Source organism: Medicago sativa, chromosome 5 (genome assembly GCF_051527215.1).
Source record: "Medicago sativa cultivar Bolivia chromosome 5, Bolivia_mono, whole genome shotgun sequence".
NCBI classification, from domain to species: Eukaryota; Viridiplantae; Streptophyta; class Magnoliopsida; order Fabales; family Fabaceae; genus Medicago; species Medicago sativa.
Window position 1 is genome coordinate 19,798,756 of NC_140753.1, and position 21,974 is coordinate 19,820,729.

Below are 21,974 nucleotides of genomic sequence, written 5' to 3' on the forward strand. Positions count from 1 at the left end.
GATTAGTTTAGGGTTGTTATGAATTTGATCGCCAATTTGTTTATGTAGATATGTCTTAGAATCAGGGAAACATTGAGTTGAACAAAAAGGAGGGTGATGACAAGAAGAAAGAAAAATCGCCTATGACATGGCACGGAATCACACGTGATGGTTCCTTCAAAAAGAAGGATTCGAAGGTGCTGGTGTACAATCACTCGAGGTTGAGGAGGAGCGGGAGGACATGCTATTTTGGTCCTCAATCAAAAGCAGGTGCCACAGGGACCGTCGAGGACAACTCGATTGACTTGTGTGACGATTGAATGTAATTGTTTTTTATGTTTTGGATCTTATTTTGCTTAATTGTTTTGGATATTTTTTTATGTTTTTTTATATGCCGTGCGCATTTTGCTACATTTTGCTTGACAGTATGGTACTTTGAATAAAATTGCGTATTGAATAATTTCGATTAAACTCACGTATTGAATAATTTCGATTAAACTCGATCGCGTTTTGAATAATTTCGATTAAACTCACGTATTGAATAATTTCGATTAAACTCAAGTATTGAATAATTTCAATTAAACTCGATCACGTATTGAATAATTTCGATTAAACTCACGTATTGAATAATCTCGATTAAACTCGATTGCGTATTCGAATAAAGACTAATTAAGTCTAACGTGAATTCGAATAAAAATTGCTTAATGAATAAATAAATTCAAAAAGTGGTAAATTCATTACATTACATTACATTCGGGAATGCATCTTCCAACTACAACAATTGTCTTACCTCTGAATGGGGTAAATTCAAACTTGCTAAGCAGCAGGACTCCAACATTCGACTGGCATTCCCATTGTTCCATTCAAAAGATTAAATTTTTGTTAGGTTTGGTTTAAATGACGGTATTCAAGTGTCAAAAGAATGAGGTCCATTCCTTGACACTTCAATATCTTCATTTAAACCAACCTAACAAGAATTTAATATTTTGAAAGGAACAATGGGAATGCCGGTCGAATGTTGGAGTCCTATCGTTTAACAAGTTTGAATTACCCCATCCAGAGGAAGACAATTGTTGTAGTAGGAAGGTGCATTTCCCTTCCTAATCACGATCTTCTGGCGGAATCAGACTCTTCATGATATCTTCAGTTGATCTCAGCAACGTTACCCTCATATCGATCCACTAGAACATGTTGTGCTCCCAAAACATGCTCGTCACGTTTTCGTCGTTCTTTAATTCCACCCAACTGAATGATACTCTCCCATCGTCGAGCTTTGGACGTTTATATCGAACGTATTCCACCCTCCTTGTGTCTCCGGGGTTAACTCACTGGTTGAATTCATTCAGTTCATCCTTGAGACCTCTTAACGTTACATCAAGACACCGAACCTTCAACTTCTGAGGTTCTCCGCCGTTGAATTGTGCATGAACGTTGATCCACCTGGCCATTGTTTTAAATCTACATAATTAGAAATTAAAAATAATCATTGAAAAACTCATTCAAACACTTGTAGTGAAAATTTTACATAAACCCTAAAAATCCTAAATAAACCCTAAAAAATTTATAAAATTCGTAAAAAATATAAATTTAAGCAATATAACTCCATTATAACAAGTATTCATAATATTTGTTAATAGCATTTCAAATCTACAACATAACTATATTAAAAATAAAAAAATCAAACCCTAAAAAATTTATAAAATTCGAAAAAAAATATAAATTTAAGCAATATAACTCCATTATAACAAGTATTCATAATATGTGTTAATAGCATTTCAGATCTACAACATAACTATATTAAAAATAAAAATTCAAAATTTAAAAATTAAACTACAACTAAAATTATAAACATATTCCTTCAAAAAAAATTATAAACATATATACTAACTAAAATTTATCTCAATAGCATAAGTGATAACTTACTTGTGATTTAGTGGAATTTTTTTTGGATGATTTGGTAGAGTTTTTTTTAGAGAGAGAGAGTGAACATTTTGAATTTTTAGAGAGAGATGGTGATGATAGAGTGGCTGGAAGCTGGGTGTTCTGTCTTGAATATGTTACGAACACAACGGCAGTTAACTACCGCTGGCTCCAGCGGCAGTTAACTGCTGTCGGCTTTCCCAACGGTAGTTAACTACAGCTGGGGGCTTTTGGGTAATTTTCTTTTGTCATTGTGATGTTTTCTATGTCAGAAAAGCAATTTTCTTTTTTTATTGGTCATTACTTTTCTTACCATATGAGTTTCTCACTTGTCTTATTCAGATTTTAAAATCCGAAATATTTTAACGTACTTTAGAGGGTTTCTATAGGGTGTTTATGCCATTCAGATTATATAATCCGAACAAAATAAGACACGTGGGAAATTAATAAGGTGGGAAGAGAAGAGTTTTTTTTTTTTTTGTCTTGCAGATATAATTGTGGTTTTCGTTTGTGTTTCTTACAACCTGCTTCATGCTATTTTAAAGTGAGATTCAATGCCTCAACGGTATTTGAGAGAGATAATTGTGGCCTAGAGCAGAGGAATGATGAAAAGAGAAATAAAATCTAGTACAAGACACGTATTATTAAAGGAAATTGATGGACTTACATGAATGATGCGATGGTCCTAAGCAAAATTGCAAAGTAGTCTTTTGTGTGTGGACCATGTGTTAGTTCACACTAGTAACTAGTAAGTGCCCTCTTTTAAATGTTGACTATTTTGAAGACGTGTTTAAGGGGTAACAAAAACGTCACTGGATATGTCAAAAGTATGTATAACGTCACCAAATACGTCAATATAAGATTACTACTATAAATACTCCTTATAGCTCCCACATGTTTGTAATATCGACAAAAACATATACTTTCATAACTACTTAAAAACACAATTCATCCACTTACTTAATTTTTGTCACGTTGAAATGGCAACACAACCTGAATTTGAACATCCAAAGAAGGCATTTGGTTGGGCAGCAAGAGACACTTCTGGTGTTCTCTCCCCTTTCAACTTCTCTAGAAGGTTCATTCCTCCATCCACCTCTTCATTTTATACATCTTTTAAACTAACAAAGTGCTAACAATTGTTGTGAAGACAGAAATATTTTAATATGTTGAGAACAATGTTGTTGACAAAATAATTATTTCTTGGTGTGTCGTGAACTTTCAGAGAAACGGGTGAAAAAGATGTGGCATTTAAAGTACAGTATTGCGGGATATGTCACTCGGATCTTCATATGATCAAAAATGAATGGGGCATGTCTACCTATCCACTAGTTCCTGGGTACGTATGCTTCGAACTACTTTAACAAACCATATCTTAGGAATTTTTAATTTTACTATTTTCCACTACAATTTTATTCTAATTGATATATGATTATAGGCATGAGGTTGCTGGTATAGTCACAGAAGTGGGAAGCAAAGTAAAGAAGTTCAAAGTTGGAGACAAAGTGGGTGTGGGATGCTTAGTTGATTCATGTCGCGCATGCCAAAATTGTGAGGAAAATCTTGAGAATTATTGCCCTAAACAAACACAAACATATAGTGCGAAATACAGTGATGGAACCATCACATATGGAGGGTACTCTGACTCAATGGTTGCAGATGAGCACTTTATAGTTCGCATTCCTGATGGCTTACCACTTGAAGCTGCTGCTCCTCTCCTTTGTGCTGGTATTACTGTGTATAGTCCTCTTCGATATTTTGGACTCGACAAGCCTGGTATGAATATAGGTATTGTTGGTCTTGGTGGACTTGGTCACTTGGGTGTGAAGTTTGCAAAAGCTTTTGGTGCTAATGTAACAGTAATTAGTACATCACCCAACAAAGAGAAAGAAGCAATAGAAAACCTAGGAGCTGATTCATTTCTTATAAGTCATGACCAAGATAAAATGCAGGTATAAATACAAAACCAAAGTTATAATAATAATCTTAATTGGAAATTGTAGTTGATTAACTTATTAATGTCAATGATTTTATAGGCTGCGATGGGTACTTTGGATGGTATCATTGATACAGTTTCAGCGGATCATCCTCTCTTACCTCTAGTTGGATTATTAAAATATCACGGAAAACTTATAATGGTCGGTGCACCTGAGAAGCCTCCGGAGCTCCCTCACATTCCTTTAATAATGGGTAAGTTGTTGTGAAAAATGTTCCCACGGCTCTAGTGTTTGAATTTTATCATAACTATCTCTAAATTTATGATTGATTGTGATTGATATGTTCACGGTTTAAACCCTTTTGTACATATGAAAATAAATAAATAAATGTATAAACATTTTGATGATATTATTTATTGGCAGGGAGAAAGACGATATCTGGCAGTGGCATTGGAGGCATGAAAGAGACACAAGAAATGATTGATTTTGCTGCTAAACACGATATAAAACCGGACATCGAAGTCATACCTATGGATTATGTTAACACAGCAATGAAGCGACTCCTCAAAGCAGATGTGAAATATCGATTTGTGATTGATATTGGAAACACTTTAAAACCTAGTTCTTAAATTTTGTACAACTCCACTGTCTGGTGTTTATCCAATTATTATGCTTTTTGTTTGTTTATCCAATATTTTCTTTTAAGGATGTTTGTTTATCCAATATTGTCGGTTGTTTTTTCTTGATCTTGTATACAATAAAGGTTTTTGATCGTGGACAGAGAGTGTCTGCAATTCAAAATGATAGGAATTTAAAATCAGAACTATTCACATATATGTGAATGAATAATGTATTTTTCCGTTATAGAATAATGTATGTATTTTATGATGTGAATGTCAACTTTTACAACTAGTGCAGGAACTTGTGTCTTGCACAAGTTTACCCCATTTTCTAAATATTTCAATAATATCTACCTAAGCATATTTAATCACTGATTGTAATTAAATATAAATTGTCTTTTCAAGATGAGCCATATATGTTCATTTGCACCAGAGTCAATGAGCCATATAGGAGTTTGAACTTTTAAAGTATTGGAGAAAATGGTGTTTATATCTGGAGTAGAGGCTTCCTGATGAGAAAGAATAGCAGGATTAGAGGTTATATTATTGGAAAATTGCGAAAATTGTATGACTTGACCCTCTAAGCGAAAATTGCGTTCAGAATGCATAGCCTCACATCTACAAGGATGGACGCAGATACAATTAGGCGTAAGCCTCTGAGCATTAAGCTCCACCCATAGGGTTTTCATTTTTCTGAAGTAATCAAGGACATATTTTGATCCTTGTTTGAGATTGTTGATTGCAGAACGTAACAAAGAAACACGAATACTATCTGCTTTGGAAAATCTTTCTTTGAGTTCTTCCCAAACATCAATAACATGAACATGAAAAATGATGGTTTGAGCAATTTGTGGAGAAACTGAATTGAGAATCCATGAATGAACCAAGTTGTTGCACCGTTCCCACGCACCTCTGTTCAAATCATCAATAGCAGGAACATGGATGGATCCGTCAATGAAGGACAACTTGTTCTTCGCACCAAAAGCACGTTGCATAGATCTACTCCAAGCTAGGTAGTTGGATCTTGTGAGAAGAGGCGTAACCCTAACTGAATTGGGACCTTCACTAGGATGAACATAGAAAATTGAATCCACATTAACTTGTGGCTGTTGAATTATAGCAGGATTCTGGCGAGGAGGCACGGTAATATGGTGAAAAAGATGAGAAACGTTAATCACAAACACTGAAAATCATGAAAGAAGAAGGAAGGTAAAAAAACTTGCAGAACAAGAAACTGCAAAAATAGAGAGAATGTTCTTCAGAAATACGAAGAAACAATGAGAAAAGGTGATGAATTCGAAAAGAATGCAGTGAGAAAACGCAAGAAACTCTCAATTCAATATATTCCACTTTGCATTTATTATAGTTGAGAATGCACAAATACTTAACAAGAGCACTTAAATCCATTTTTCTCTATCTTTCATTTATACATTTTTCTTAATATGTGTGAAATGAGCAAATGGATCACTTAATCTAGGATGGAGGGAGTACTAAATTGTAAGCACTTCACTAAATTGTACTACTCACTAATTACTTGTACTACACGCTACCCTTGTCTTTTTCTTATTGGATGTGCTTTGCTCATTGTGTAATATTCAATGTAATCATGTTCAAGTGCCAATAAATATTTATGAGTTATGACAGAACGTTCATCCAAGTTCAAGCAATTCCAAAACTCAATCCTTTTCTTGTTTTCCTTGAATTGTTCGGTAACTGTTGAAGGGAACACTACAGACTTCAGTGATTTGCATTCAACAATTAGAGTTCCAAGGGATGAAGGAAGCACAGGTACAACCTAAAGCTTCGAGCAGAATTGTATGTCTAGTACTCTTAGTCGTTTAAGATTGATGATGCTTGAAGGTATACTCTCAATTTTAGTGCCTAGTAAAACCAGGACTTCTAGCTTGCTTTGACATCCAAAAGATGATGGCAGTGCTTTGATAGAACAACACGATAGATCTAGTTCTACTATATTCTCTAAAGTCATTGAGAATTTACAAAGATTTTTGCAAAATCCAAGGTTGAGATACTTGAGGGAGGTTAAGTGGGAATTGCTTGTAAATGTTGTAAGGGAAAAGCAAAAACTTAGGTCCAAATGCACAAGCTTGTCAAGAGTGAAAATAGATGGATAGATGCTTGTCAACCTATTACACCACCTCATATTCAGTACCTTTAGATTTGTGGCTTTTGAAAAATCTGGTAACTCCTTCAGGTATTTTGAATGGCAAAGTGTAACTTGTTTTAAATTAACTAGACCCTGCTATAAAAAAAAAAAATGGTGCGATCAAATATAAGATTAAGTAATTAATTTATAATTTCTTGAATTAAGATAAATTTAATCCGAAAGACACATTTTCAATTACCTGTACTCCACACCAAAGCTTTTCTATAAGGCTATATGGCAAGCCCAGTATAACAAGATTATCAACAGAAAACTTCTCTGGGAATGATTTTAGAGGGTAATGCATCCAATAAAGATATTTTAGATCTGTTGGAAAAGATTGAAGCCCTTGAGGAAGACGATCCAAACCATCTATATCACAAAAATACAAAAATTTCAGGTTCGTCATCTTATCAAATACATGCGGACTTAACTTCAGCTTCGTAATTGCTGACAAGTCTACACTTGTGCTTCTAATAGCATCAGTACCCTGTCATTAATATAAAAGAAAATCATAATATTTTTTACCAAAATGACAAATGTTATCTAAAATTGCCAAATATTTTTTACCTTGTCATTTTTCAATACATCGTAGATAATATCATGATCCCATAATCGACTACACTTTCTAGGGTCTTCAGTAGATTCTTGGCAAACAACTTCCCGACCCATTTCTTGTAGAATGTCATGCATATATATAACATTATCTTTAGAAATCGTTATAAGAGATTTATCTTTCAACCTCTCTAACCCAATAGCTACAGAATTATCACTTTCATAATCTTTCAATAAAAGTTTCATGTACTCCACTTTCAAACTCAACCCGTTGAAGAAACATGCAATATCTAAAAAATATTTCTTCTCTAAACGATCAAGATCATCAAAACTGAGTCTCATTATATCATGAACTTTTTGAATTGGCAATCTTTTAAGTTTGTCTAGCTGACTTTCCCATAGTTCTTTATTTTTTCCACAAAACTCGGTTTCGATCAAGATGACTTTGTTTAAAGGCATTCAAATTGAAAAGCGCAAGTGCTTCACTAGAATCCAATACCCCAACCTCATATAAAGCATCATCATCAACAATTTCATTAGCAATAAGTACTTGCTTATCCCTGGATGTTACTATTATTCTACTATCAGATCGAAACCAATCTAATGTTCCAAATAACATCTCCAGTTGAGCTTCTTCCTTAACATCATCAAGAACAATAAGAACCTTCATACGACCAATCCTTCTCTGAATATAATTAGGCAACCCATTTGGTGAATCGATTTTTACTTCTTCTGCTAATAGTGTAGAAACAAGCTTTTCTTTTAAAAACGCTATTCCATGCCTTCCTAAATCTTCACTCACCTTTGCCAAAAAACAACAGCCTTCATATTGAGAACAAATTTGATTAAAAATTTCTTCTGCAATAGTTGTCTTTCCAATACCTCCCATACCCCAAATTCCAATTACGCGAACCTTTTCTGACTCTTGATGTAACAATGGTTCTAAATGTGCAATTGTTTTTCCAATTCCAATAAGTCCTTTTGTGTTAACAGGGTGCTTAATCAACCTCTTCAACACAAGCTTGATGATTTCTTCAAGTAGCTCAGCATCATTTCTATACAACAAAAGATAAAAATGTATGAATATTAATGGCCTAAGAATCTATAACACAAATATCGAACATGACTTTGGTAATAATTTAAGAAAATAGATGTGATTAAATGTAGCTATATGTGTCGTATAGATGCCGAAGACCGACACGTGTTGAACACCAGACACGCTTTCAACTTGAAAAGTCGGTACTCTATGGTTAAAGCAACTACTATAAACTTATTTGTTTGGATCACGGGTTAAATATTTGACGTATGGCCTACATGTTTTGTCTATAGAAGCTGCCAACAAACATTAATTACAGACCACATTGGCCCAAATTAAAAACCACAATAATCACAATCAAGCCATTTTTGTTTTGGTGAACGCAAAGTATCTCTGATCGGGAATCAGAGATAAACCCCTCAAAATACTTAGATTCATATTAAACCCAGCACAAAAAGGTTGCAGCATTAACGACTATTTAAGAAAGTAAAAATATAATTCATATGCATGCACTCTAGTAAAATAGAGAAAATAAAGATTACGACTTTTTGCTGTTTAAGCAAATGAGCTAATGCTGGCTTGCATAACTATTATCTATATATGAAACAATTAAATATATAGCTACTAGAGATTATTTAAAATTCATGGAGAGGAAAGAACTAACCGAAAACTTGATGATGTAATTCCCGACAAATTAGCGGATATTTTTGAAGTGTTTCTCCATAGCTGAACCTCAGACGAATTATACCTTTCCAAGTTCAGCAAATGCATTTTCATAACTCTTCTTTTGATGTCAAACATCTGTGGGATCTACTCTGTAGAAAACAGGTATTACAATTTGTCCATATTTCTCTTTGCACTCAATTATTTTCACAAGTTCTTCTAAACACCAACGTGAAGAAGCATAGTTTTCTGAGAATATGATCATTGAAATAAATGATCCTTCAATTGCTTCGTAAAGTGAATGTGATATGTCATTTCCCCTCTTAAGTTTGTCGTCAACAAAGGCATGTATTTGCTTTTGAGGAAAAGCCTTAAACAAATGGCCAAGAAAGCCGTGGCGGATGTCCTCACCCCTAAAGCTTACAAAAACATCGTATATTGATTCGGGAGCATTGCTTGACACTGCCTTTTCAGCTATACCCTTCAACTTATTAACAAAAAAATATATTAGTTTCTTCATGACAAATTGGGTGACATCTCTTTGACATAAATAAAATACACCAAGACCAGGTAATAATTATCAAAAACTTGCTACTTAATTAAATACACCAAGACCAGGTAATTAAAAAGGATTGTTTTGCTGACATTTTTCTGAATAACATTGAAATCTGGAATAGCAATATAATATTAGTCAGAACAGAAGATATAATATGAGCTTTAGATCAGAGTTAAACTGTATCAGTGAAGCAACAATCACCTTTGCGACAATTTTATGGACAATTTCTTTCTTTTTAACTCCGGCAATAGCCCGCAAGTTTAACCTGTGCTTTGAAATTCTCTACAGAAGAAGAAAAATGATGCAAGAAAAAAAATTAATAAAGCAGATGCAATTCTCATGCAAATCATCAACCTATAAAATGAGCAGGATTTAACAGATATATGCTCCTTCGATTTCATGCTGCCACTTACGCTTTTATAGATAAAGTTTCAATACAAATTCAAATAACAAAAAATGTATATTTTGGTGAAGGATTGAAAGTAAAGACTAATGCTACAAGAGTCTTCACTGAACTTTTATACTATAACTTTTTTTTTTGTGAACAAGAACTTTTATACTATAACTGATTGAGTAGCAGCACATATTTCACATACATTATTTAGACCAAAGTCCCATAATGGCCGCATTTCCGAGTTAGATGTTCTAGCAACAACAGTCCATATGGCAATGACTTATTTCCAGAATGCCTGTATTGTCTCTGAGGAAATGCAAATTAACAGAAGCTCAATCAGAGGCAATTCTAAGTTGTTAACAGGAGCAACACGTGTGACTGGTGTGAGGAATTATCGAATTCTCAATTCTTGATTTTTAAGGACCAAAATAACAGTTCACTCTAATTTCTGCAAAGTTAAACATTTCTGCATGAAAATGTCATATTGATAAATCTAAAAGTTTCAGCATTAATTTGTAACGCAAATTTGTAATTGATAAGCAGAGTATTTACAGCATATATTGTTTGAGAGGCTCCAGAAGACAAATATGCCATTGGATTGGAACAAGTGCGCTATGAACAATCTTTCTTTGTCTCAAGAACCTTGAACATCGCAATAAGGGAAACACAAGGTTATTACCGGAACAAAACAGAAAGGAAAAAAAAAAATGAAAATATCCCAAGAAATTATTGGTAATTAATAGTGACAAATACTAACATTGGATTTGCACATGTGACAAATACTAACATTGTCATTGTCACGGGTTAATAGTGACAAAATACTAGCATTAATGGATTTGCACTTTAAAGTGTGAACTCATACACATTCATACTCCCACGCTGCCAGAGAGCATTGGATTTGTACATTTGACAAATACTAAGATTGTCATTATTTTAAGGGGGTTAATAATCATTTTGGTTCCAAATGTCTAATAACAATCAGATTAGTCTATCAATGGTTACTAGTTACGAAACGAAGTGCACGATCATGAACTATTTTGTAACTATGATACATTAAAGGATTATTGCGACTATTATACCTATTTTAATGTCTTTGACTTTTTAGCGACTAGACTACTTACAAAAACAAAACAAAAAACATCCATAATGGTATTAAACTCAAAAGGGTCTTTAAATTGGTCATATGCGACATTATTTATTTATGGGTTATGATAGAAGACACCTTTTGTGAAGGTGTCTTTTATCAAGTTACTCTATGAGCTTTTGAGAAAAGACACCAACTTACTTTTATGAAGGTGTCTTTTAGCAAAGTTATAACTAAAAAGTGAAAATCACACCTTAAGGTGTTGCTTGATAAAAGACACCACCAAAGGGTATCTTGTAACAAAACCCTTTATTTATAATTTTATAAAATTTTCTTTAAATAACTCAATGACTTCAATGGTAGTTAACTAAAAAAAGTCAATAATATGTACTTTAATATGTGCATTTGGAAATAAAATAATAAATTGAAAGAATCACATGAATTTGATATGATGGGACATCTTTTATCTACTTTCTTTTATATTTTAATCATGAGACTTGTTAGTTGCTAAAGAAAAGTATTCTTTGAATAATTGCCGGTAAATAATAGGTACTCGTTTTTTTTTTCTTTGAAAATAGCTCTTCTAACTTATGAAATTGCTCATTCACGCCTGAAAAATACACTAATATCATCATCGATAGTTAACTCCCACTCGACTTCAACGACAGTTAACTGCCGCTGAGTCCTAGTATGCAGTCAGAACATCATTTGTGACCTTAACACTAGGACATTAATTGCCTCTAACTTATGAACACAATTTGCATCAACAATACAACAAGTTTGACAACAAAACTTAGTCACACCATTACATAATCATTCATAAATGAACAAAATTACACGAATTCGACAATAAATTCATAATACTCAAGATTGAAATGCAATAAAAATGCAACATTACAAATTATTACACATCAAAACATAAAAAATAAAAATAAAATAAAAAAACTTAAAAGTCCATAAATTGATACCAAATCTTTAGTGATAAATTTGGCAGTCGCAGTTGAAACGAACACAAAGATATAATTTATTATTTTCAACCATTAACCTAAACATAAATGCTCTTGCCATCATTATTATTAACTTGAGGATAATAAATAGTTTTTCACATGTCTTCATCTTTATCTGCCCTCATATCTACCCATGAGACGTAGTTTGATTTTGACCAAGATGGACAAAGTATTTGTTAAGTTGCGTCTTCAACTCATCCAACTTGTTAGTGGGGGTTAAAAAAAAACCTTAACCGTCCTTTTAAAGGCGGAGTATCGGACATGGGCTTCAACTTTTCCATTCTGAGATATAATTAACTTGATAGAAGTAGATACAAGAGCAAATATCATAATAAAATCAAATGAAAGATAAAATAAATTGTTGATTAACTCGAGACATATATTTATATAAAATACGAGCAATAACAACCACACAAATTGTTGGTGCTTTGTCCACCACATAAAATCATATATCTATATATTTTATATAATGTTAGTTATATATTGGCTACAAAAAAAAATGACGTTACATCATCAACCACAAAAAATATGACGATGCATTATTTAACAAGCAAAATATGAATACTAACAAAAACGTATCATATCCTATCCAGTGAAACTTCATCTTTATCCTCTTGAATGACTTCAAATTCTTCATTTTCTCATGATGGGGTATCACACAAATTTGGATTGAGTTGATTTAATTCTTTTTTCGGCGATTTCTGTACTTTAGCCATGAGACCTCGGAACAAACTTTGTCTATCCATAAACTCAAATTCCTATTTCTCAATTTCACCAATCTTATGTAGCTTCCACTTCGTATACGATGGTGGTAATGGACAACCATCTTTCAAATAACCATTAAAAAATTGATTGGGAATCAAGTCAAGGCACATGATTTGGGCATGTGGGAATCAAACTTAAATTCTTCTAAACAACATCTCTATGATGGTACTTATTAACCATTTAGAACACCACCTACTCTATTATACAGCACTTTCATTCATTTAATTTTAAGTCCCTTACTTGACTTTCAGGTCTTGGATGCCTTCTATCCCAAGCAAGCACCAACTTTTGTATTTAATATGTGAGTATAATTTTTTGAAGTACAACAAATTTGGTTAAGAAAAACATCTGAATCAGCAGCCTCCCTTTTGTTCGTTTCTTTTGTCTAGAGGCTTTGGCTCGATACCTAATTTTTATTTAAAAACCCAATATCTGCTAGGATACATTAATGTTAATGTTGTCACCTAATACGTCAATAACATGAACGGATGAATTATAAGATTCTCCCTGTTTCTTAAAAAATGAATAATTATATTTACGACAGATCTACATACTAATAAAAATTGTTGGGAGTCCTCAAAAAAAAAAAATTGTTGGGAGTCAATTTTAAAAATAATTTAAAATAAGTCTCACTCATCTCTTATCTGTATCTAACTCTCTCATCATGTAAAAATAACTTAAAATAAGATTCTCCTTGTTTCCTTTTTTTTTTTTTTTTTTCTTTCTTGAGGAATGAATGTAGACAACCGGACATGCTCACGGCGAATATAAATAAGTTTTTTTTTTTTTTGACAAAGGCGAATATAAATAAGTTATTATTTTATGATTGTTTTTTTTAATGATCATGATATCACTTTCCATGTTCTTTTTATTTTTTAGTATTACGTTATCACTTTTCTTTTTAATAATGATGACATCACTTATATTTTTTATTATATCGAATATAAATAAGTTATTATTTTATGATTGTTTTTTTTAATGATCATGATATCACTTTCCATGTTCTTTTTATTTTTTAGTATTACGTTATCACTTTTCTTTTTAATAATGATGACATCACTTATATTTTTTATTATATCTTTAATTTGCCACTAATCAATTTTTTTTTGTTTTGGGTTTGTAAATTAAGATTAATTAATATGGAAACTCGTGTCAAGCACGGACTAGAATTTCGTTTTTTTTTTTAACAAAGCAAAAATGGAATATAGATTACCACTGGTAATTCATCTCGCACAAGGTGTGCAAAAGATGATCACCAAAACAAAGTACAACAATAAGTCACTGATGCATAACAACAAGCACCGAAGTAAAGAAACGGAAAAAGAAAATTGCAAATTAATGGTCATACAAGACAGAGGGTGTTGCCACCACTCATGATAGCTAAAATCAAAACTAATCATATTTGCCTTTAGCCACTGAAATGATAACAGTTTGACCCTTTCTGCTAAATAAAGTGAATCTGCAACCTTTTGATGAAATACCTTGTTGTTCCTTTCCTTCCAAATAATCCAGACACAAGCAAGCCAGATTATCTGAAAGAATATGTGTGAAGAATGGGGTAACCCAGCCATATGTCCAAACTGATAAAAATGATTCCTACTCCCAGAAGGAGCAATAAAGGATAAATGAAGCCACTGCAAAACTGCCGACCAAACGTTGCTAAGAGGTTCGCAACTAAAAAGGAGATGGTCTGCAGTCTCCAGTAAGCCACACCCACCCACACAAATATTATCTCCTAAATGAATAATATTACGACGAACAAGATTATCTTTAGTCGGCAACCTGTTACAAAAAAGTCTCCAAGCGAACAGAGATACTTTAAGCGGAACTTGATTAAGCCACGCATCAACAGACAAGTTTTGATTCGGGAGTGAGTCAACCATTGTGAGAAAGCGGTATGTCCCCTTAATAGAGTACCCGTTAATAGGATCAAGAGACCACCGCCATCTTTAATCAACATGATCCTGCAAAATAACATCATGCAACAAAACAGAGCACTCCAAAACACTCTCCTCCTCCCAGGCTAACAGACGCCTCCGCCACACCCAAGCGGCACTGTAACGCCCCGTTTTCCCAACGTAAAAATTTCTTAAATAAAATCAGAGTTTTTCATCATAAAACGGAATGTCACATTTCTTAAAAAAACGTAAATGGAATAATAATTTATCCTTCAAAAATATAACAACATAATCTTTAAAACTTCGCAGCGGAATAGTTTGACAACTTAAATAATCTTTGGCACAAGGGCCTCAATATAAAATTTCATAAAACTTAGTTCAACATCAATTCTTGAAAGATTCATAAAGTAATACGTAAGGAACATAAAGTAAAGACATCATCCCATCCCGTTACGTATCAGAGCACCTAAGACACACTTGTGAGGAGTCCACTCACGACCGCAACTAATCCTGGTTACCTGCAAGTTACCCATACGAAGAGCAACATTTCCAAGCAGAGGGGTGAGATTTCTCAAACAATAATATAATGCATATAAATCATATAAAGTACATTCAACAACTTAAACATCTTATAATTCATTAATCATATCTAACAACTTAAACTTTCTTAACTAGTGTCACTATTCTTCCTATATTAGTCATATACTTCATCTTATATTATCAATAATATCACATACATCATCACATATCATCATTAGTAAACATGTAGCATCATATCATAAATCACATAGCATCATACCATAAATCACATAGCATCTTATCATAAATTACATAGCATCTTATCATAAACAACTTCATAATCAATCATCATAAGCAACTTCGTAATCAATCATCATACACATCATAATCATTCATCATCTTAAGCATCATAATCATTCATAAAGCACTTCATTAATAGCTCATCAACTTGACATCTTAACATCTTAACATCTCGATAACTTGACATCTTAACAACTTGACCTGACAATGCATCTAGACTCGACTATGCAACTCTTAACGTCTTAAACCATCTTTGATCATCATGAAAATGCAAATGCATGTGGTACCATTTTAGGGCATAAGCCCTCATCATCGTGGTTGAGCATAAATATACTCCTAGGGCATAAGCCCTCATCGTCATGGTTGAGCAAAAGCTCCATCGTCGTGGTTGGGCAAAAAGCTCCATCGTCGTGGTTGAGCAAAAGCTCCATCGTCGTGGTTGAGCAAAAGCTCCAGGGCATGAGCCCTCATCTTTAAATGAGTATGCATGGACTCAACATCTTACGTCTTAGAAACTTTATGAACATCTATGACATCCTAACATCTTGATATCTTGACAACATAACATCTTAACAACTTGATGACTTCATAACGACTCGACGACTTAACAACTCTTATCATCTTAACGTCTTAACATCTTAACATCTTAGCATCTTACGTCTTAGAAACTTTATGAACATCTATGACATCCTAACATCTTGATATCTTGACAACATAACATCTTAACAACTTGATGACTTCATAACGACTCGACGACTTAACAACTCTTATCATCTTAACGTCTTAACATCTTAACATCTTAGCATCTTGACAACATATGGATCACATAAATAATTCATGTCATATCATAATATAACAATATCAAATGATAATAAACAACATCTTAAAACATCATATTCATCAATCATAAACAACATCATATAACATCATATTTAAACATCAACAATAATTCACTATGTATCTTTGTAAAAACATAATAAATTATCCACAACATATTTTCATGTCAAACCAAAGCTATTGGAAAGGTATCACAAATATCAACAACTTTCATGTTTACAACAAAGATCAATTCAAAACAGAAACATATGAACAAAACGCAAAAACATGAAACAGAGAATGCTGTCACCGTACAATTTTGTTAAGACCTCCCTGTAGTATTTTCATCATAACTCAAAGACCAAACATCATTTTCACGTCAAACCAAAGCCACTAGAAAGCTAACAAAATTATCTAAAACGTTCATGTTTACGCCTAATACCAATTCTGTACCGATCAATACCAGTTTTCATTTTAAATTCGGAAAAGTTGTGCTGAAAGTCCATAAAAATTCACTGTGACCTACGTGCAGTAATTTGACCATAACTCAAGTTCTATAAATCCTATTGACGTGAGACCAACGATATTAGAAAGCTAACATCCATATCTACAACTTTCGTGTTTACACCTAAGACCAATTCTGCACTGATCAATACAGGTTTTAATATCAAAATTCGAGCAGAATGCAGATTTTCTCCAAGTTTCACCTAATCTCATGGTTCTAACCTCAAAACTACTTCCAATAATCATCCTATGGATTATCTAAGGTTTGTACACAATTTCTACATCAATTCAACAAGTTTTCATCATCTAATCATCAAAACTCTCTCAAAACCCTAATTCTCAAATTCTCACAAACTCTCCCCAACTTGTTAGATGTAATCTAATGATTTAACAACTTAATATTAATGCAAGATAGTCTCACCCTCATCTTAGATTAATTCCTGAATCAGCAGCAGCGTTCTTCTTTCCTAAGGTATTCTCCTCTTCTCTTGACTTTTCTCTTCTCTTCTCTTCTTTCTTGTTCTCCTCTTTTCCAAAAAGCGGTTTAAGGTAAACTCTTTCCAACCTAAGCTTCTCTATTTATAATACTAAAATATTCTTCCCAAATCTATTTAGGCCCAACAACTTATTCTTCTTTCTATTCTAACCCCTAATTCCACTCACACTAATAATCCTCATAATCTTATTTATTTCTAAATTAAATATATCTCTAACAAATAACAAATATATTTCTACACCAAATAACAAATATATCTCTAACAAATATATCTCTAACAAATAACAAATATATTTCTACACCAAATAACAAATATATCTCTAACAAATAACAAATATATATTATTCTAGTAAATACCAACTCATCAAAATAAATCGACTAAATCATAAAAAGACATCTAATCTCAAAATTACCTCCAAATCTACTTACTCTAATAATTCTCATATTCTAATAAATAATAGAATAATGCCACATAATAAAATACTAACACCTCACATATTTAAATAAATCACATAAATAGACTCTAACTTAATAAAAATAATTAAATAAAAAGGAGGGCGTTACAACTCTCCCCAACTTAAAAGAATTTCGTCCTCGAAATTCAAAGCACAAGAAAAAATAAATTTAATTATTGATTCTTCAAACAAAACACAAAACCACATCAAAGTTAGTCAGGTAAACATGATCACGTAATAAAACATAACTACTAACTAGAAAACATGACTACACGACACAACGACTCATCTACTTGGCCGGACGGACCGACCTGCTCTGATACCAATTGTAACACCCCGTTTTCCCAACGTAAAAATTTCTTAAATAAAATCAGAGTTTTTCATCATAAAACGGAATGTCACATTTCTTAAAAAAACGTAAATGGAATAATAATTTATCCTTCAAAAATATAACAACATAATCTTTAAAACTTCGAAGCGGAATAGTTTGACAACTTAAATAATCTTTGGCACAAGGGCCTCAATATAAAGTTTCATAAAACTTAGTTCAACATCAATTCTTGAAAGATTCATAAAGTAATACGTAAGGAACAGAAAGTAAAGACATCATCCCATCCCGTTACGTATCAGAGCACCTAAGACACACTTGTGAGGAGTCCACTCACGACCGCAACTAATCCTGGTTACCTGCAAGTTACCCATACGAAGAGCAACATTTCCAAGCAGAGGGGTGAGATTTCTCAAACAATAATATAATGCATATAAATCATATAAAGTACATTCAACAACTTAAACATCTTATAATTCACTAATCATATCTAACAACTTAAACTTTCTTAACTAGTGTCACTATTCTTCCTATATTAGTCATATACTTCATCTTATATTATCAATAATATCACATACATCATCACATATCATCATTAGTAAACATGTAGCATCATATCATAAATCACATAGCATCTTATCATAAATTACATAGCATCTTATCATAAACAACTTCATAATCAATCATCATAAGCAACTTCGTAATCAATCATCATACACATCATAATCATTCATCATCTTAAGCATCATAATCATTCATAAAGCACTTCATTAATAGCTCATCAACTTGACATCTTAACATCTTAACATCTCGATACCTTGAAATCTTAACAACTTGACCTGACAATGCATCTAGACTCGACTATGCAACTCTTAACGTCTTAAACCATCTTTGATCATCATGAAAATGCAAATGCATGTGGTACCATTTTAGGGCATAAGCCCTCATCATCGTGGTTGAGCATAAATATACTCCTAGGGCATAAGCCCTCATCGTCATGGTTGAGCAAAAGCTTCATCGTCGTGGTTGAGCAAAAGCTCCAGGGCATGAGCCCTCATCTTTAAATGAGTATGCATGGACTCAACATCTTACGTCTTAGAAACTTTATGAACATCTATGACATCCTAACATCTTGATATCTTGACAACATAACATCTTAACAACTTGATGACTTCATAACGACTCGACGACTTAACAACTCTTATCATCTTAACGTCTTAACATCTTAACATCTTAGCATCTTGACAACATATGGATCACATAAATAATTCATGTCATATCATAATAAAACAATATCAAATGATAATAAACAACATCTTAAAACATCATATTCATCAATCATAAACAACATCATATAACATCATATTTAAACATCAACAATAATTCACTATGTATCTTTGTAAAAACATAATAAATTATCCACAACATATTTTCATGTCAAACCAAAGCTATTGGAAAGGTATCACAAATATCAACAACTTTCATGTTTACAACAAAGATCAATTCAAAACAGAAACATATGAACAAAACGCAAAAACATGAAACAGAGAATGCTGTCACCGTACAATTTTGTTAAGACCTCCCTGTAGTATTTTCATCATAACTCAAAGACCAAACATCATTTTCACGTCAAACCAAAGCCACTAGAAAGCTAACAAAATTATCTAAAACGTTCATGTTTACGCCTAATACCAATTCTGTACCGATCAATACCAGTTTTCATTTTAAATTCGGAAAAGTTGTGCTGAAAGTCCATAAAAATTCACTGTGACCTACGTGCAGTAATTTGACCATAACTCAAGTTCTATAAATCCTATTGACGTGAGACCAACGATATTAGAAAGCTAACATCCATACCTACAACTTTCGTGTTTACACCTAAGACCAATTCTGCACTGATCAATACAGGTTTTAATATCAAAATTCGAGCAGAATGCAGATTTTCTCCAAGTTTCACCTAATCTCATGGTTCTAACCTCAAAACTACTTCCAATAATCATCCTATGGATTATCTAAGGTTTGTACACAATTTCTACATCAATTCAACAAGTTTTCATCATCTAATCATCAAAACTCTCTCAAAACCCTAATTCTCAAATTCTCACAAACTCTCCCCAACTTGTTAGATGTAATCTAATGATTTAACAACTTAATATTAATGCAAGATAGTCTCACCCTCACCTTAGATTAATTCCTGAATCAGCAGCAGCGTTCTTCTTTCCTAAGGTATTCTCCTCTTCTCTTGACTTTTCTCTTCTCTTCTCTTCTTTCTTGTTCTCCTCTTTTCCAAAAAGCGGTTTAAGGTAAACTCTTTCCAACCTAAGCTTCTCTATTTATAATACTAAAATATTCTTCCCAAATCTATTTAGGCCCAACAACTTATTCTTCTTTCTATTCTAACCCCTAATTCCACTCACACTAATAATCCTCATAATCTTATTTATTTCTAAATTAAATATATCTCTCACAAATAACAAATATATTTCTACACCAAATAACAAATATATCTCTAACAAATAACAAATATATTTCTACACCAAATAACAAATATATCTCTAACAAATAACAAATATATTTCTACACCAAATAACAAATATATCTCTAACAAATAACAAATATATATTATTCTAGTAAATACCAACTCATCAAAATAAATCGACTAAATCATAAAAAGACATCTAATCTCAAAATTACCTCCAAATCTACTTACTCTAATAATTCTCATATTCTAATAAATAATAGAATAATGCCACATAATAAAATACTAACACCTCACATATTTAAATAAATCACATAAATAGACTCTAACTTAATAAAAATAATTAAATAAAAAGGAGGGCGTTACAGGCACCGCCCTCCTCCCACCTCCTCCTCCCCATCTCCTCCACCGTCACCTACCTATCTGTAGTTAGATCAAAAAGGTGAGGGAATCTCTGCCGAAGCGGGATTCCACCCACCCAATTGTCCGTCCAAAAATAAGTACTACTACCTCCACCCACCTCCCTCCGGATGTTCTCCTCAAACCAATAATATAAGTAGGATTTGGATCCTCGGCAGCCAAACTCTCTGCTGCCATCCTGCTGCCTTACACCAATAGTTTGATCCACTTTGCTTAAAATGCTAAAAGCGCATTAAAATCTGTTTTCAAGGCCACACATATTTATTGTATTCAAAGTTTCTTTGTGGATAAAATATTCACAAATGTTAAGACTAATCGAAAATATCCCTAAAAAAAAGACTAAGTAAAATACATGTTCCCTTGGTACATCAAATAATAATAAAAAAAATAGTATATTTTTTTTGAAAAAATAATAATATAATATAGACTCTCTCCGTCTTTATATATAAGCATCCATTTGATTAAAAATTTGTCCCTGAATATACCTTAAATTTAATTTTTCTTATTTTAAAGTAAGTTAGTAGTACTAATTAGGGGTATGTTTAAAGAAAAAAAAATAAATGCAGCTCACAATGTAAAAAAAATGGTATATTTAGGGACAAATTTTTAAACAAACGAATGTTTATATATAAAGACTGAGGGAGTATAAATTATTTGTTGTAAACAGGAATCTAAGTCATGTTCTCCTGAATAATTTGTGTTTGGTAAGTTTATTAACCAATAGAGCTCAACTGAATTGTTTGGTTAAATGAAGATGAAATAATTGACTTAGTAAACTAGTGTTTTTTATAAGTTAATTCAAGTAGGTTATAGTTTAAAGTTTGTAGGTTAAAGCTTATAGCTATTCACTTTTATCTCAATTTTACCCCTACAATCTTAATTGAAAAAAATATTAACTAATACACATTTTTTATTTTGTCATTTCATATTTATAATATTTATACGCTAATCCAACCTCTAATTTTATCAAACACTAAAAAAAATATTAGCACCAAATTAAAATAAATTATAACCTGGTTTATAAAAAAAAAATATTAATACTTAAAGGTGTACTATATAAAGCCAAATTAAAAAGCCAAATT

The 21,974-nt window shown here is 32.5% G+C and overlaps 1 protein-coding gene and 1 pseudogene across 2 annotated transcripts; one reads left to right on the forward strand and one right to left on the reverse strand.

Annotated features, from left to right (window-relative positions):
- Positions 1 to 2,801: 2,801 nt before the first annotated feature.
- Positions 2,802 to 4,730, forward strand: LOC146920842 (putative mannitol dehydrogenase). Its single transcript, XM_085714281.1, has 5 exons — positions 2,802 to 2,977; positions 3,125 to 3,238; positions 3,338 to 3,851; positions 3,936 to 4,089; positions 4,260 to 4,730. The coding sequence occupies exons 1-5, from the start codon at positions 2,880 to 2,882 to the stop codon at positions 4,463 to 4,465; spliced, it is 1,086 nt and encodes a 361-aa protein (XP_085570407.1). The 5' UTR covers positions 2,802 to 2,879; the 3' UTR covers positions 4,466 to 4,730.
- LOC146920843 (disease resistance-like protein DSC1) lies at positions 4,427 to 21,069 on the reverse strand (annotated as a pseudogene). Its single transcript, XR_015011105.1, has 9 exons — positions 20,983 to 21,069; positions 10,374 to 10,433; positions 10,024 to 10,127; positions 9,629 to 9,709; positions 8,873 to 9,352; positions 7,188 to 8,227; positions 6,820 to 7,107; positions 6,627 to 6,713; positions 4,427 to 6,431 (listed from the first exon to the last, which is right to left on the reverse strand). The product of XR_015011105.1 is annotated as a disease resistance-like protein DSC1 (transcript).
- Between the last annotated feature and the right edge of the window lie 905 nt (positions 21,070 to 21,974).

Bases quoted from the DNA above. Each gene is read 5' to 3' on its own strand.
- LOC146920842 (XM_085714281.1), top strand. From the start codon at position 2,880: ATGGCAACACAACCTGAATTTGAACATCCAAAGAAGGCATTTGGTTGG. The intron at 3,239-3,337 runs GTACGTATGCTT...ATATGATTATAG, and splicing joins ACCTATCCACTAGTTCCTGG to GCATGAGGTTGCTGGTATAG. The intron at 3,852-3,935 runs GTATAAATACAA...ATGATTTTATAG, and splicing joins ATGACCAAGATAAAATGCAG to GCTGCGATGGGTACTTTGGA.